A 13462-nucleotide genomic window follows, 5' to 3' on the forward strand; every position below is an offset into this window, starting at 1 on the left:
TATTGATATATGTTCGCTTGTATGATGTTTAAAATATTTTGAAATTTGTTTCTGTGTTACATTTAATTTATTAGGATCATTTCCACGTTTTATTTAAAATTGACTACAAATTTTAAACTTAAAAGTAATTAACCGACTTCTTTGTCAATGTTTAATTACTTCATGTTAAATTAAGCGTTCCAGCTAAAAACCACATTACCCTTTGGCCATTGAATTTAACTCGACCGGTAATGTCACGCATTCGCGTCTGCACATTGATACGGGTATCGTGTGTCAAAGCGGCATTTCTCAACGGTTTAAGATTTGGCGAATAATTTGAGCAAATTTTACAATTATGTTTAAATAATTCGAGCGAAAAATTATTTCTTATGCCTCTTGTTTTATGATCGTTTTTTGTTATGCTTTGAAAATTTCTTGAGTCGTGTTTTTTATTTTGTTATTTCTCTATAGAACATCTCTATATGAAATATATTCTTTTCCTATATAGATTTTAAAATAAAATAATTATTGCTTTAGGGATTTGTGAGATATTGTTATAGCTTAACACTACGAACTGATTGTTATACGTATGTTATATACTAGCTGTAACCGCGGTATCGCCCGAGTTTAACTTAAAGAAATCACTAAGAGCTCTCATAATATTTCAGTATATACAAATTTTTTTGTTTTATTTTCCTGGAATATTCATTGTAATGTTAACCCTTTAACCGTGCTTTAAATCAAGTCGTAAGATCGGTATTACAAATTAAATAATACATATTATATTTTATATATCAGCTAGCTGTGCACACATATCGTCTTCACTTGTGTCAATGTCAAAATGTGTGTCATCCGATATGACAGATGGATAGATACACAGATAATATATACCTATTCATATTATAAAATACTAATTAATACATTATTGTAGATGTGTGCACACTACATTCGTATTTATTGGTTTTCCCCACACCCAGATCTTGATAGGGCAACATACAATAGGCCATGTGAGCATGAGCGTTCCCTTTATTTATTGTGACTGCAAAGGATACTTTCACAAAAAATAGTGTCCTTTTGCAACTGATAGGTAACAGACTGGTTAAGTCCCACTGCTGGGCTAAGGCCTCCTCTCCCTTTTGAGGAGAAGGTTTGGAGCTTATTCTTCTACGGTGCTCCAATGCGGGTTGGTAGAATACATATGTGGCATAATTTCAATTAAATTAGACACATGCAGGTTTATGATAGGTAAATCTGTGTATTTAAAAAATAAATAGTTATTATCAACTAACCGACAAAGTATTAATTTAACAAAACAATGAAAAATATATGCGGCGACGAAACGAAATACCTACCTAACATATAAACTTTAACTTACAACGTTATTTATAAACCGAAAACAAATACTCAAAAAGAATAATTTTTTCCCGTTTTTGCAACATTTTTCAATCAGAATTACATTTCATGCTTCTTACTTTAAAATCACAGACTTCTATACAAAATTTATCCTTTACCTATACTTACGTGCGAGCGAAGCCGCGGGCTTACATATATACATTATAGCTAGTTAAACATACAGTATCGAAAAACAAAATAAATGTTTATTACATATATTGGTATATTATTTTTTATAATCCGTAATATTAACAGTTTTTTTAATAAGCCTTTTTTACTACCCTGAAAAAATATATTACAAACGAATACAGACAGAGGTTCACCAGGTCCCTGTGACCAGTGAGCACTCGGCGCGCTTTACATATACGCGTGGGCACCTTAACGTCCAGCATAAGCTGAACCCTATTTTATAGGATTGATAATATAGATCTGAGCTCAACTTACATTGGAAGTTCTATGTCTGAAACTGTCCATTTTTAACTTTGTTTTGTTCTATAAAATTTCAATCATCATCATTTTACAGACTATCATTAATAGGTAGCTAAAGTTTCATTTAAGCTAATTCAACTGAACAGTATTTTATACCATTTTTTAACGAATAAATGTTCGACATGATTGTTATATATTATATAAAAACATACGTTATAATGAATATCAACCCTTTGCGGTAGAATTTGAATATAAAAAATAAGCTAGATCAATTTGATGTACTTAGTTATTATAAGGGATGTAGTTATTATTATTTAGAATGTTTTTAGCTACCGTTTGTCGTTATATATTATATGTCGTTGGCAAAGAAACACCTCATCTCTCTTCGGTCATGTGATCAGGAGTGGAGGATAATCCGCTGAGAATTGTCATTGTAGCCGAAATGTTGCAAAAGGTTTAGCTTTTCTTTTTTAGGCAGAACGATTAACATTTGATCTTAAGGGCAAATCAAACATTATTAGAGAAAATCGCGAACGACATTTTGACATACTTAAAAAAATTACCAATATACGAGTATTTATATAAGGAAAAGACTATCATTAAGATTACAGAATCTGGGAACCGAACCCACGATCATCACCATTATATAACAATAATAGCTTTATCGCAGGCTGAAAATAGAATTCACTGAAATAAATTACTTAATTCAAACTAAGAGTTAACATTAAATTTAGACAATATTAATAGCTAATAATATAAAAAGTATATATTTATAACTCTTGGTCAAGGCGAACTGTCATCCAGTGTTATTTTTTAATGTATTGTTTTGTCTTAGTTCTCGGAAAATCTGCTATTGTACTGCTTAATACTTCTTATATGTCGGATGCGCAATCATCCGCATTTTTAATGCAATACGGAGGTTTTCGTGGTGCTGAAATTTGCAGTAATTCTTGTAGGTATATAATACTTTTTGTAGCGGAAGGGTATTTGAGCCTGAACACGTAGCAATTCGGTTTATGGATTTATATTACGCTGCGTAATATAGTATTTAATTTTTTTTATAAAATAGGAAGGCAGATGGGCCTTCTTGATTACTTACCTGGTGGTAAATGGTCACAACCATTCATAGACATTGGGGCTGTAAGAAATATTAACCATTCCTTATATCGTCAATGTGGTACCAACCTTGGCAACTAAGATGTTATGTCCCTTGTGCCTATAGTTACACTGGCTCACTCATCCTTCAAACCGGAATAGAACAATACCAAGTACTGTACGATGTAAGCGATGGTTAACATTTTTTACAGTGCCAATGTCTATGGGCGTTGGTGACCACTTACCATCAGGTGGCCCATATGCTCGTTTGCCTACCTATATTATACAAAAAAAATAAATAGTGGATATGTATTGAAAAACAAGTACAGTTTTAATAATGTTATATTTTGATTCAATAAGTTACTCGCATAACATACTTTTTACATCTTAATCAATGTGATAATAAATTTACAAATATTCCCGTATCACGCCACGTCTCATCTATAGATATAAATAAACTTAATTATTTTGTACCTATCGTATTGTTTCCTGCTACAAAATATACATTAGTGTGGTCTACGCTTATTTCTATTACAATAATCCATTACCAAAAACGCATACAAGTCATTCCTTATTACAAATATTACTAATATATATAAAATAATAAATAAAATTTAATTTGAGAAACACACAAATCAAAGTCTTATATCTTTTTGATCTATTTTGATGATTATGTATTAAATTTTGTTGAATATCTATATTTTTTTATTATGGCTTTTAGGGAGCTATGACATAATTTAATGTAAGTTTTACTTAACATGTGATGGGTAACTGAAATGCACATGTTTTAATATTCATATCATATCTTATTTTGAATATAAAAATAACTATTATTATTATAAATAAATATTTTTATCCACTAGAGTAATAAAAATTTGTTTACAAAATAAGACAAATTTATTGATGTATTCGAGTGTTTACTTTATAATATTAATGTATGTGAATAATTAGTGTTTTTTAAATTATTTTATTATTTACCATAAGATATGTTTCGATACTATATAAGGTTCTGTATAAAATGATAACTCAAATATGTCAATATCAATATCAGTGTGTGTTTAAATATACGTAACACCTATATTTAAACCCACACACTTACACTTGCAATTTAATTGGATGAAATAATAACTCGTAATTAGCGAGGAAAGCATAAAGATTTTGACTTGTGTGCGTACGTGAGGAACTATAAACAAAAATATAACTATACAACAACACAAAAACAAAACCAATTTTTTATGACGTTTTTACATTCATCTTTCGCGCTTTACTATTTAGAAGGATTTTATAAATATTTTACTAGTTATAACCTGTAAACTATTACTTCTAATTAATCGTTCCAATGTATCATGATCTTTTCAAATAGATTTTTATAGAAATTTATATATTTTATTTAGAAAACCCTATAAGATTCAACTTTCATTATTCATATAAAATAATCTCTCATTACACAAAGAAAATCGAAGCGAATCAAATCCACAATATAAAATTTAACGCTTGACCCAATGTACCTTAGCAAAGTGACCTTCTATATAAGTTAAATAAAACTTTTGAAATAATAAAGCAAGTAAATCCGACCATCCACTAAGCACGTAGCGATACAACGCAAATAAGTCGAGTATGCCAGGCGCTTACGCTACATATCCAATTCTCATTACGCATTTTGCCTTTATAATGATATTTGTAAAATCGTGTTTTGATAAAGTACTAGCAAAACATAGTGCTATATTTTCGATAGTTGACAAGCCTTTATCAGAGTGTTGTGAGTAAAAATGGCAATAAAGCGGTCAGCCATATTGTTGCACTAATTGGCGCTTATCGGCGGTCTCGCGTTATACATTAATTACTCATTTTACGACTTGAGACTTTCCTATGCAATCATATTTACGTGGACATTTTTATATAATTTAATTATATCGAAATGTTATTCAGAACAATGAGATTTTAATAGGTTATTCGGGTTAAGTGGAACCGTAGATTAATTTTGAGTTAATGATGTTGTTATAATTTTATAAACACGAAGTTCACATCGTACGTTATGACGTCATCGTTATCCAAATATTGTCGATAAAAAAACATTAGAAAAAAAAGAAAGAAACAAAGTTGTCGTAATACGTTTCTGCATTTACGAGATCAAAAATAAACTGTTATTCCAGTTCTAAGTTTCACTAAAAAAATGAATCAATACATGAAGTTACCAATCAGCTTAGCATACAAATTGAAATCGACGGATTACTATACATTTCATATTTACTTGTAACACCGTGGACCGGTTCCGTTTGCTCGGAATTTATTTCACTTACATATCAGCAGGTGTTCTTTGACAAGATAAAGGGTACAGTAGCAAAAACTTTATTTAGCAAATATAAAAGGACAATTTATGAAGTTTGTAAAGTGGTAAAGCGGGGCGTGTAAGAAATTATATTATTATGTCGGCAATTAGGTTAATTGCTCGCTTCGCTTGTGATGGAACAAAGTTACTTAATTTTCTGTTAAATGTCCTCTATTTGCACTGACGATAAATGAGATAAAAACTTAATGAATTTAAAAGATACCTATCTTCAATATATATGTGTATGACAACATAATCAATAATAGAATGTACTTAAAATACTAAAAATGACATTAGTAATACTTCATACACAACCTTTGCTTTGTCAAACCGAAAAAACTGGCTTACATTGATTAAACATTTAACGAAATACTTTTGCTTTATTAACTCAATCTGGAAAATTACACAATAAACATTTTTTTTTAATTTTAAGCTTCAATTTTTTTTAAGTACAAGGCCAAATTATGTAAACACCTTTTAGGTAAATACTTTAGCCATAGACGCGTTAGCTTTTAAAAAATATATATTGGTTTTTTAAATTCTGTATTACTATGAAAATTGATTTAATTCATTTCAGAATAGTATAGCGATGTCAATCGAGATCGATATTGAATATATAAAAAGATCGTTAAACTTTTCATTTATCAATAAATATACACGTGAAAAATAAAATACTAAATGATTAACAAATATTTAGATTTTTTTTTGTATTATTGCCCCACGATGAATAAAATAACATATTAACAAGACGAAAATAAATATAAAATTACTATTTACACTACTAACTATATAATACAGTTCCTAACTAATATTCACAAAGGGATATGTAAACTGGTACCTATAAGTCTTAACCGAAGCTGATTACCACTAATGATAATTATAATTCATTAATATTAAAGCAAAGGAACATTTCACAAAATGCCAGTGTTTAAGTCTGTGAAAGAAAAGTTACATCCGGAAGCCTCCCTCGGCGTACTTATTCTAGAAAAGTCATTTTCACGTATTAAGGAGGGATTCTATACTGAATGGATTGTGTTTTCTTGTTCCTCCGTTTTTGGAAAGGTCCTGTTCGGTGTTTGAACTGCCACTCAGGTCTAAGGAAACTGCTCTGCCAGAGTCGAAATCGAATTTGTCGAAGTTACTAGCTGCTGTGCTGAACTGCTTGAAGAAAGATGATTGTGGGTCGGGTAAGGGGCTAAAATTTCTCGCTGAATGGCCGTCTGAAGTAGAACTATCTGAATTGTTGATAGCATCAGTTCCAGATGGCGCGCGAAGTCTTCCAGATAGTGAAAAGTCTTCCGGTCCGGAGTCGTGACATGAATCTCCACCGACTACATCTATCATGCATTCTTCTCCTTCAATTTCGCCATCAGAGTCAGAATAAAGTCCGCTATTCCTGTGCTGTGCTAAGTATTCCGCCTTCAAAGCTTCGAGATCTACCGCAATACCCTTAGCACGCAGCTTTCTCGCTTGACGCTCTAATGCCTTTGCCAGCTTCTTTCTTCTTCTCGCCCTGTTGGAAATTGTAGGGCCTAATTAGTATAGAACCTTATTTTTGATAGATAGAACTCGATAGTAAAGTAAATAAGCTTTATTTAAATAATTGTAATTTGTTATTTATAATAAACTATGCCTATCGAATATAATCGGACATTTCTGACATTGATCAGAGGATTCATTTTACTAACAAAGCTTTACACATTACTATGACGTCTTTTGATGCTGATTTTAAACTAAAGTTCATCAGTCTTTATAAAATAAGTAATAGTGTCATTCGGCATCTTAATAATCTAATAAAATTATTCTGTTTTAAAAATCTTATTGCTTGTTATAAATTGTCATCATGCTATATTACAAAGCTTTCAACTTTTCTAAGCTAACCTTACAGGTTTGGCCTGTAATCTGCTCACCTCTCGCGAGCTCTCAGCTCATGCGGTGGTATGGGTTCCCCGGAACAGGATTGCGGGTGCGCATTATGAGCAGGCCGCCCAGGGCCCTTCTTTGTGTGTTCTTTTTTGCGCCATTTTGCACGACGATTCTGGAACCATACCTGTTGGCAATTGAGATTCGAGATAAGATATTTAACATTAACATGATTTCTTGTTTTCAAAACCTGCTGGTAGAACTGGCTGGTAATTCCGTAACTACAAACGTCAACGTTTTTTGAGATATGAAGAAGGCAGAACAAAGGCACTATGATTACATGTGGTGAAGAATATATGATGGATCATGAAGCGAAGGCAATTCTGTTTAAAGAATCGTAGCTGTGCGTGTCTAACTAGTTGTAAATGCCTCAATTAATGACAAAAAAAAACATCTTTAATAACAACATTATTTTCGCAAAAGGCCTTTAAGATGTGATCTTAAAACTTTTCACGTATTCACCAGCGAAAATAAAAAATATATATAATTTATTAGAAATGATAACCGAAAATTTGCATTCCTAATAATTTAATTTATTAATTTGGAATTCCTAAAAGCATTGGATAAAACATTATAAACGGTTAAATGTTATTAGTGATAGTTTAAGAGTAATCCATTGTATGAAAATGAATTTCTTTCATAACATTTAACATAAGTTCAGATAAAATGATTTCATAACGTATTATTGTATTTATAATTCTGACATTATATTTATAAATTGCCTCGTATATAAATAGAACTATTAATTTAACATCTAAATGTTCCACTGACAATAATTACGGAACAAATCATATTTTATAGTAAGCTCAACTTATATTTTCATAAAAGCCGTTTACCTTATTAGGTCTTTTATACTTAGGCTATCATTAAATTGCCTTTAACTATGAAAAATGTAATAACTTTATTAATAATGTAATTTGTGTTTATAATTAAGGATATTAATCAAGTAGTACTCTTTTTAAAATGTGGAAGGTTTATTTAATGAAGAAATTTAAAATTATTTACAAGTTATTATGAGTTATATGGTTATTATTAAGGGGAAATGCAATTATGTAATTAATTGTAATATTCTATTTTTAAATGTACTTTTTATAGCGTCCTGTTAAATTGCATTTATCTTTCTTAATCGAATGTATTAATTACATTTCATATTGTTTTAAAAAAGTTATTAGATAATTTACTGTATTTGTATCTCCACAGACGGGTTGTGTGACACAGTACTTTTGGTGCATCTTATCTTTAATTTGTTTCAATGTTTATAACCAGACAGCATCACAATCTAAGTTTCAGGATTAAAAATTAATAGCAATATGATATTCATATGCAATAAATACATAAATATAAGTTTAAATTAGACGTCGTAGTGTCCAGATAACCTCTTCATGAACTCGGAATATGTGCCAGTTGACTTCCTTGAAGGGGTGTTATTTGTCTTCGTGGGATATAAATTTCTTAGTTGCCTTTTAAAGACTTGTACAAATAAGATACCGTAATTTAAATTTCAAGTAGAATGTATTTTGAATTGAAATTCATAAGAAATTTCAATTCAAGTTGGTCATTATAAATAATACATATATTATATTAAAAGTAGAAGAAAATCTGACAAAAACTCAGTAGGTACTCTTTTATATGAAGTGTAGTAATAAGTACATGTATTCATTATTTTCATTTTTTAATATTCGGCATGAAAACCAAAAATAAAATATTAAATTTTAATAAATTATTGTTGACCAATAAATAGGTTTTAAATTTTCATACAATGTACATGGGTATGGAAATTATTCAATGAATAATTAAAACTACAAGAATCGGTAGCTATATGACGACATTTATAAGGCATGTTTTTGGTAATAATCTTTGTCGGCACACCGGTGCATGCGCAGACACGTATGTCATATTTTCGCATCAACCCGTACGCTTTATGTCTCAATTGATAGCTGTCTCGTGAATTCTTTTGTTGGTTGTTTTTATGATGAGAAACGCTTTCAATCATTTATAATTAAATTCAATTCTTTGCTTAATAACATTTAGTTATAGTATTGCTATTAAAATAATTGATTGTAAATGAATAAAAATAAAACATTGCCATAAAAGAAATATTATATTGTGGATATACTAAAGGAAATCTCTTCGAGCTTTTAATGCGTTGGTTTATTTTGATATACACATTCTATAGGCCTGTGTACTGGTAGAATATTGAATGAGTAAAATAAAACATTTTAATAACCCTGCATGTATGTTAGGATTTAAAGTTCTTATTTATATAAAAAATTGGATAATTTTTATTTAAAAAAAAGCAACGATAAGGATACATTTTCGCTGTTTTTATGTCGAGTATTATCTCGAGTATTACGAAAGTAAAATAAGGGTTAAAAATCACCTTATTCCATAACTAAAATTTGCTTATTTAACAAACTCATATTGTGAATTTTAATAGTACTAATTTAATTTTCTTAAATAAATATAAAACCTTCTTGTACTCAAAATGCTTAACAAAAAAAAGAAACAAATTGATCTTTTTGGAGGTATGATAAAGTACATTGTGCTAATTCTTTCATGGACAGATTAAATAGTCGAAAGAATATAAAGAAAAATATGTTGTTTTTATTTTACTTACACTAATTAATATATAATTTCTTCCACGTGTAGTCATACTTTAATTCGATTAAAAGCTCCTAGTTTCAAACAATGGGCTTTACAAATGAACAATAGTCTAAAAAATTCATTTCACGAGAAAAATATTTTTCACTCAATATTGAATCTAAAATGATCTATAAATACGTTTTTATTATTTTATAAATTCAGTTTAGCCTTTTATTACAGAGAGCAGGTATTTTTTATTTTGAATGCACTATTTATAGCTATTAAGATAAGTAATAATTACCGACACGCTATGCTTGGTGGCTGTTAGTTATTTAAAAATAATTTAAAAAATTATAATGGTCTTCAACATAACTATTATTTTTAAAACTAAGCCGGCCTAATTGGCTTACGCGACTTTCAAAGGCTTATGATAGGTCGATTTTAGCAGGTTGTGTTTGTTTACGAGTATGAATAGCTATGTGCAGTACGAGTAGATAGTAAAACTGATTTTAAAGATAATTTACAAATTACTTTGAAAAAAAAAAATTGTTTAAAAATATTCGAAATGTAGATTATTTAACTTATAACACCAAACAATTATTAAAATAAATATACACTTTCTTATTGGCATTTACAAAATTTTGATTTACATATTCCATGCGATTTGCTAATTAGCTCTGCTATGTTATGCACTTGCAACTGATTATGATGGGAAAAGTTGCCGGAAGGAGAGCTGTTGGGCGCAGAAAAAAGTCTTGGCTGTGCAACATCCGTGAATGGACGGGAATCGCGAGTGCTGCCGAACTCTTTCGCCTCGCGAAGAACAAGAAGGAGTATTTAAAGCTGACTGCCAACCTTCGCTAGTCGGAGTGGCACTCGAAGAAGAAGAAGATGTTATGCACTACAGATTATTCTTCATTAATTTATTATCTTTAAACGTAATACGTGTTGTATTATATTCTATATATTTATTTATATTCACTTCAATATAACCTCGAAAGCTGACAACATTTAAAACGCCATTTTTCGCGAATCCATAATGAATTTCATAGATAATTCAAAATGTCAGCCAATGACATAACGTCAATTTAATGTCAAAGTTGTTTATTTGTCTTTACTCCTCTTGCGATTGGAAAAGACTATAGATAAATAATGAGAGATTCATTTTATGTATTTTAATATTTTTATCTAATATCTAATAGATAAAATGAGCTATAAAAACTCTTTATGTTCATTATCAATAGCTCTGAGTATATAAGCCGAGTTTTTAATTAACCCCGAAGTCTGGCTCAAATCGAAATACATTGATTACGGAATAGAATCCGAACGGGCGGCGGTAATGGGTCTGCTCGTTTCCCTTAATGACTACCTACCACCTCTGGGGGAGGATCTCCCCGATAACTTGCTTGTTTTGCCAATGTGGTTGATAGGATTTGTTTGGATATATATGATTATTTAGTTGTAAAACTCTATTTTATCCGACTGTTCTTTATATATTTTAATTAGAAAGTTATTAAGACGCTTTTATCTATGATTTGTTATAAAATAAAAACACTTTTTAGGGAGTAATGATAGATTATTATACGAGAAAATATAACATTGCGTTTGCAATTGCTGTTCTCGTTCGATAATATGATAAATAGATGACAAACATTGATAAATCGCTATTAGTGTTGCCAGTTTCTCAAATTTCTGGATTAAGCGTTTTTTTTTTATTTTGGTTGCACTTAAAAATGCCTGTAGATACGAAGCTGTATCAAAAGGCGTGTAGCGTTTGATATTAAGGGTGCGAAAATATTAGTAGTTATTAGTACGAAGAAATTTACTGCATTAGGATAATCAAGATATTAAAACTTAATTCAACATTGCCCTTCTAGTAATGACATTTAACTTATGCGCACAAACAAACAAAAGTGTATGTAATTGTGACAATTCGAAAGACGAAAGTAATTGTCATCGTTCACAATCAAGACCCTTGCTCAGTCGTTGAGAACAAAAAAACATTCCTTCCCCAGTGAATTGCCTACTTACGCAAACCAAACAAAATTCATACGAAAACCATTCGTGAAAATCGTATTGTGTCCGCAATTGGCGCCTTTCCCCTAAGTCGGTGTAAATAAGAGGAGCGTATCGATACATTGACTTGTATTTAGGTATCTTCCCCTACTAGGAGGGCAGGGGAAATGTTCCCTTTTATCCTCAACGTCTGCGGTTCGAGCTATGAAAATGTCACGGCCTTTTGATACGAATAATTCAACAGCCGCAACGCAAACGTTTGATTTGACGCGTTTTTTTGTTTTGATGTTTCAAATTGTACAGCAATTTGTGATTTATTGTAACAATTTATAATTATACGTTTTTTTGCTTACTTTTTAAATTTATACAGTTGCAAGAAAATAGTAGCCAGTAGTTACATGCGTAGCTATCACGTTATCCGCACAAGTCAATACTTCTGTAGGGTTGGAAATTTCTTAAATTTATCATTAAAATATAAAACTTAATAGTTTCCATCGTTATCGTTATATTATTAATAGTAAATGACATTCCATATGATATTTATCGTTAAAACGTGCTGTCGGCATTAAAATAACCTCACCTTTGAAGCCCTAGTTACATTAAATCACTTTCAAACGAAGTTAGCCTTGTTTGTCATTGAATATAATATTAATGCGAAATATTTTACACTTAAAGAGGCAGCCCTGATATTTCCTCGTGTCTATCTTTTACCGCTAAGCCTAGGGCGGTAAAGGCGGCACGCGTTAGATACGGTAGAGCGAGACATGAGTATAAGAAAAAAACAAGTTAGATAGAGACAAGGAGATGTCCTTAAATTTTATATTCTATCCGCATTTTGTCGCCTAAGCGTTCCATTTAGTGTGCCATATTTAAACCTCGCGCATTTTCTTTTTCTTGTCAGCCAAGCGAAGAATGTAACGCAATTTTCTTTTTTTTTTTACTTCAGGTTTCTACCCGCGCCGATGTGTGCGGAATACTGATGTGTGCGTACGACCGCCGAGGCTCAGTTAGGGAATGAAATTGGCATATAAATGTAAATTTTATGCTATGAATTTTAAAATGAAGTCGATACTTCCTCTCTTACCGCAGAGCGGGTGAGCCGTTTTCGCAAGTTTTACGTTTGCCAGGGATAAAATTAGATTAGAATTTGCTATTTAGGTAACGAATGGCGTTTTAACGGTTCGCGTGGAACACTTGCTTAGGGGTAAATAATATTAAAACCACCTAATCACAAAAAAGTGTATTTATTTTTATGTTATTAATTTAAAAACTTTTTTTAAATATACAATAATCACAAACTTGTTGTTATATTTTATTTTATTTAATTGCGTAACCTTGTATATAAATTTAGATACATTGAGTTAAACATAAAAAAAAAATATCAAAGTTTAATTCACAAATGTCACTGTTCCAACGAAGAAATGAAAAAGAGAAGTCAAGAAGAAGAAAAAATCCACTTTACAGACGCAAACAAGTCACTTAAAGTTTATTGAGCTGTAATCGAATTGTGACGTCCCTGCACCGCGTTTCAGTCGGAGCGCGCAATCTATACCCATCCTTATCTGACCCGACCATTTAAATCTATGCTATTCAATCGTGCCTTCTCGCTCGCGTCCCAGGGGTGCCGCCGAGATGGCAATCTTTTGATTTATACCAACTATTAGGAGTGGTGCGGCGTAGTCTGTCTTTTGAAGCGAGATTCGCTGCGATAAACGC

General features: G+C 30.9%; 1 protein-coding gene across 2 annotated transcripts in view; it reads right to left on the reverse strand.

The window, feature by feature from the left end:
* Positions 1-3224: 3224 nt before the first annotated feature.
* Positions 3225-13462, reverse strand: part of LOC126770816 (homeobox protein unc-4-like) — a 41232-nt gene continuing 30994 nt past the window's right edge. Inside the window, exons 3-4 of one of the 2 annotated variants that reach the window (XM_050490395.1) lie at positions 7135-7274; positions 3225-6728 (exon numbers count right to left, since the gene is read on the reverse strand). In XM_050490395.1, the coding sequence (XP_050346352.1) occupies positions 6221-6728; positions 7135-7274 (648 nt within the window). In that variant the 3' untranslated portion in view covers positions 3225-6220. Of the gene's footprint in view, positions 6738-7134; positions 7275-13462 lie in introns of both variants that reach the window. The other variant, XM_050490394.1, reaches the window with a different exon arrangement.

The sequence above is a fragment of the Nymphalis io genome, chromosome 9 (assembly GCF_905147045.1).
Source record: "Nymphalis io chromosome 9, ilAglIoxx1.1, whole genome shotgun sequence".
Classification (NCBI taxonomy): Eukaryota; Metazoa; Arthropoda; class Insecta; order Lepidoptera; family Nymphalidae; genus Nymphalis; species Nymphalis io.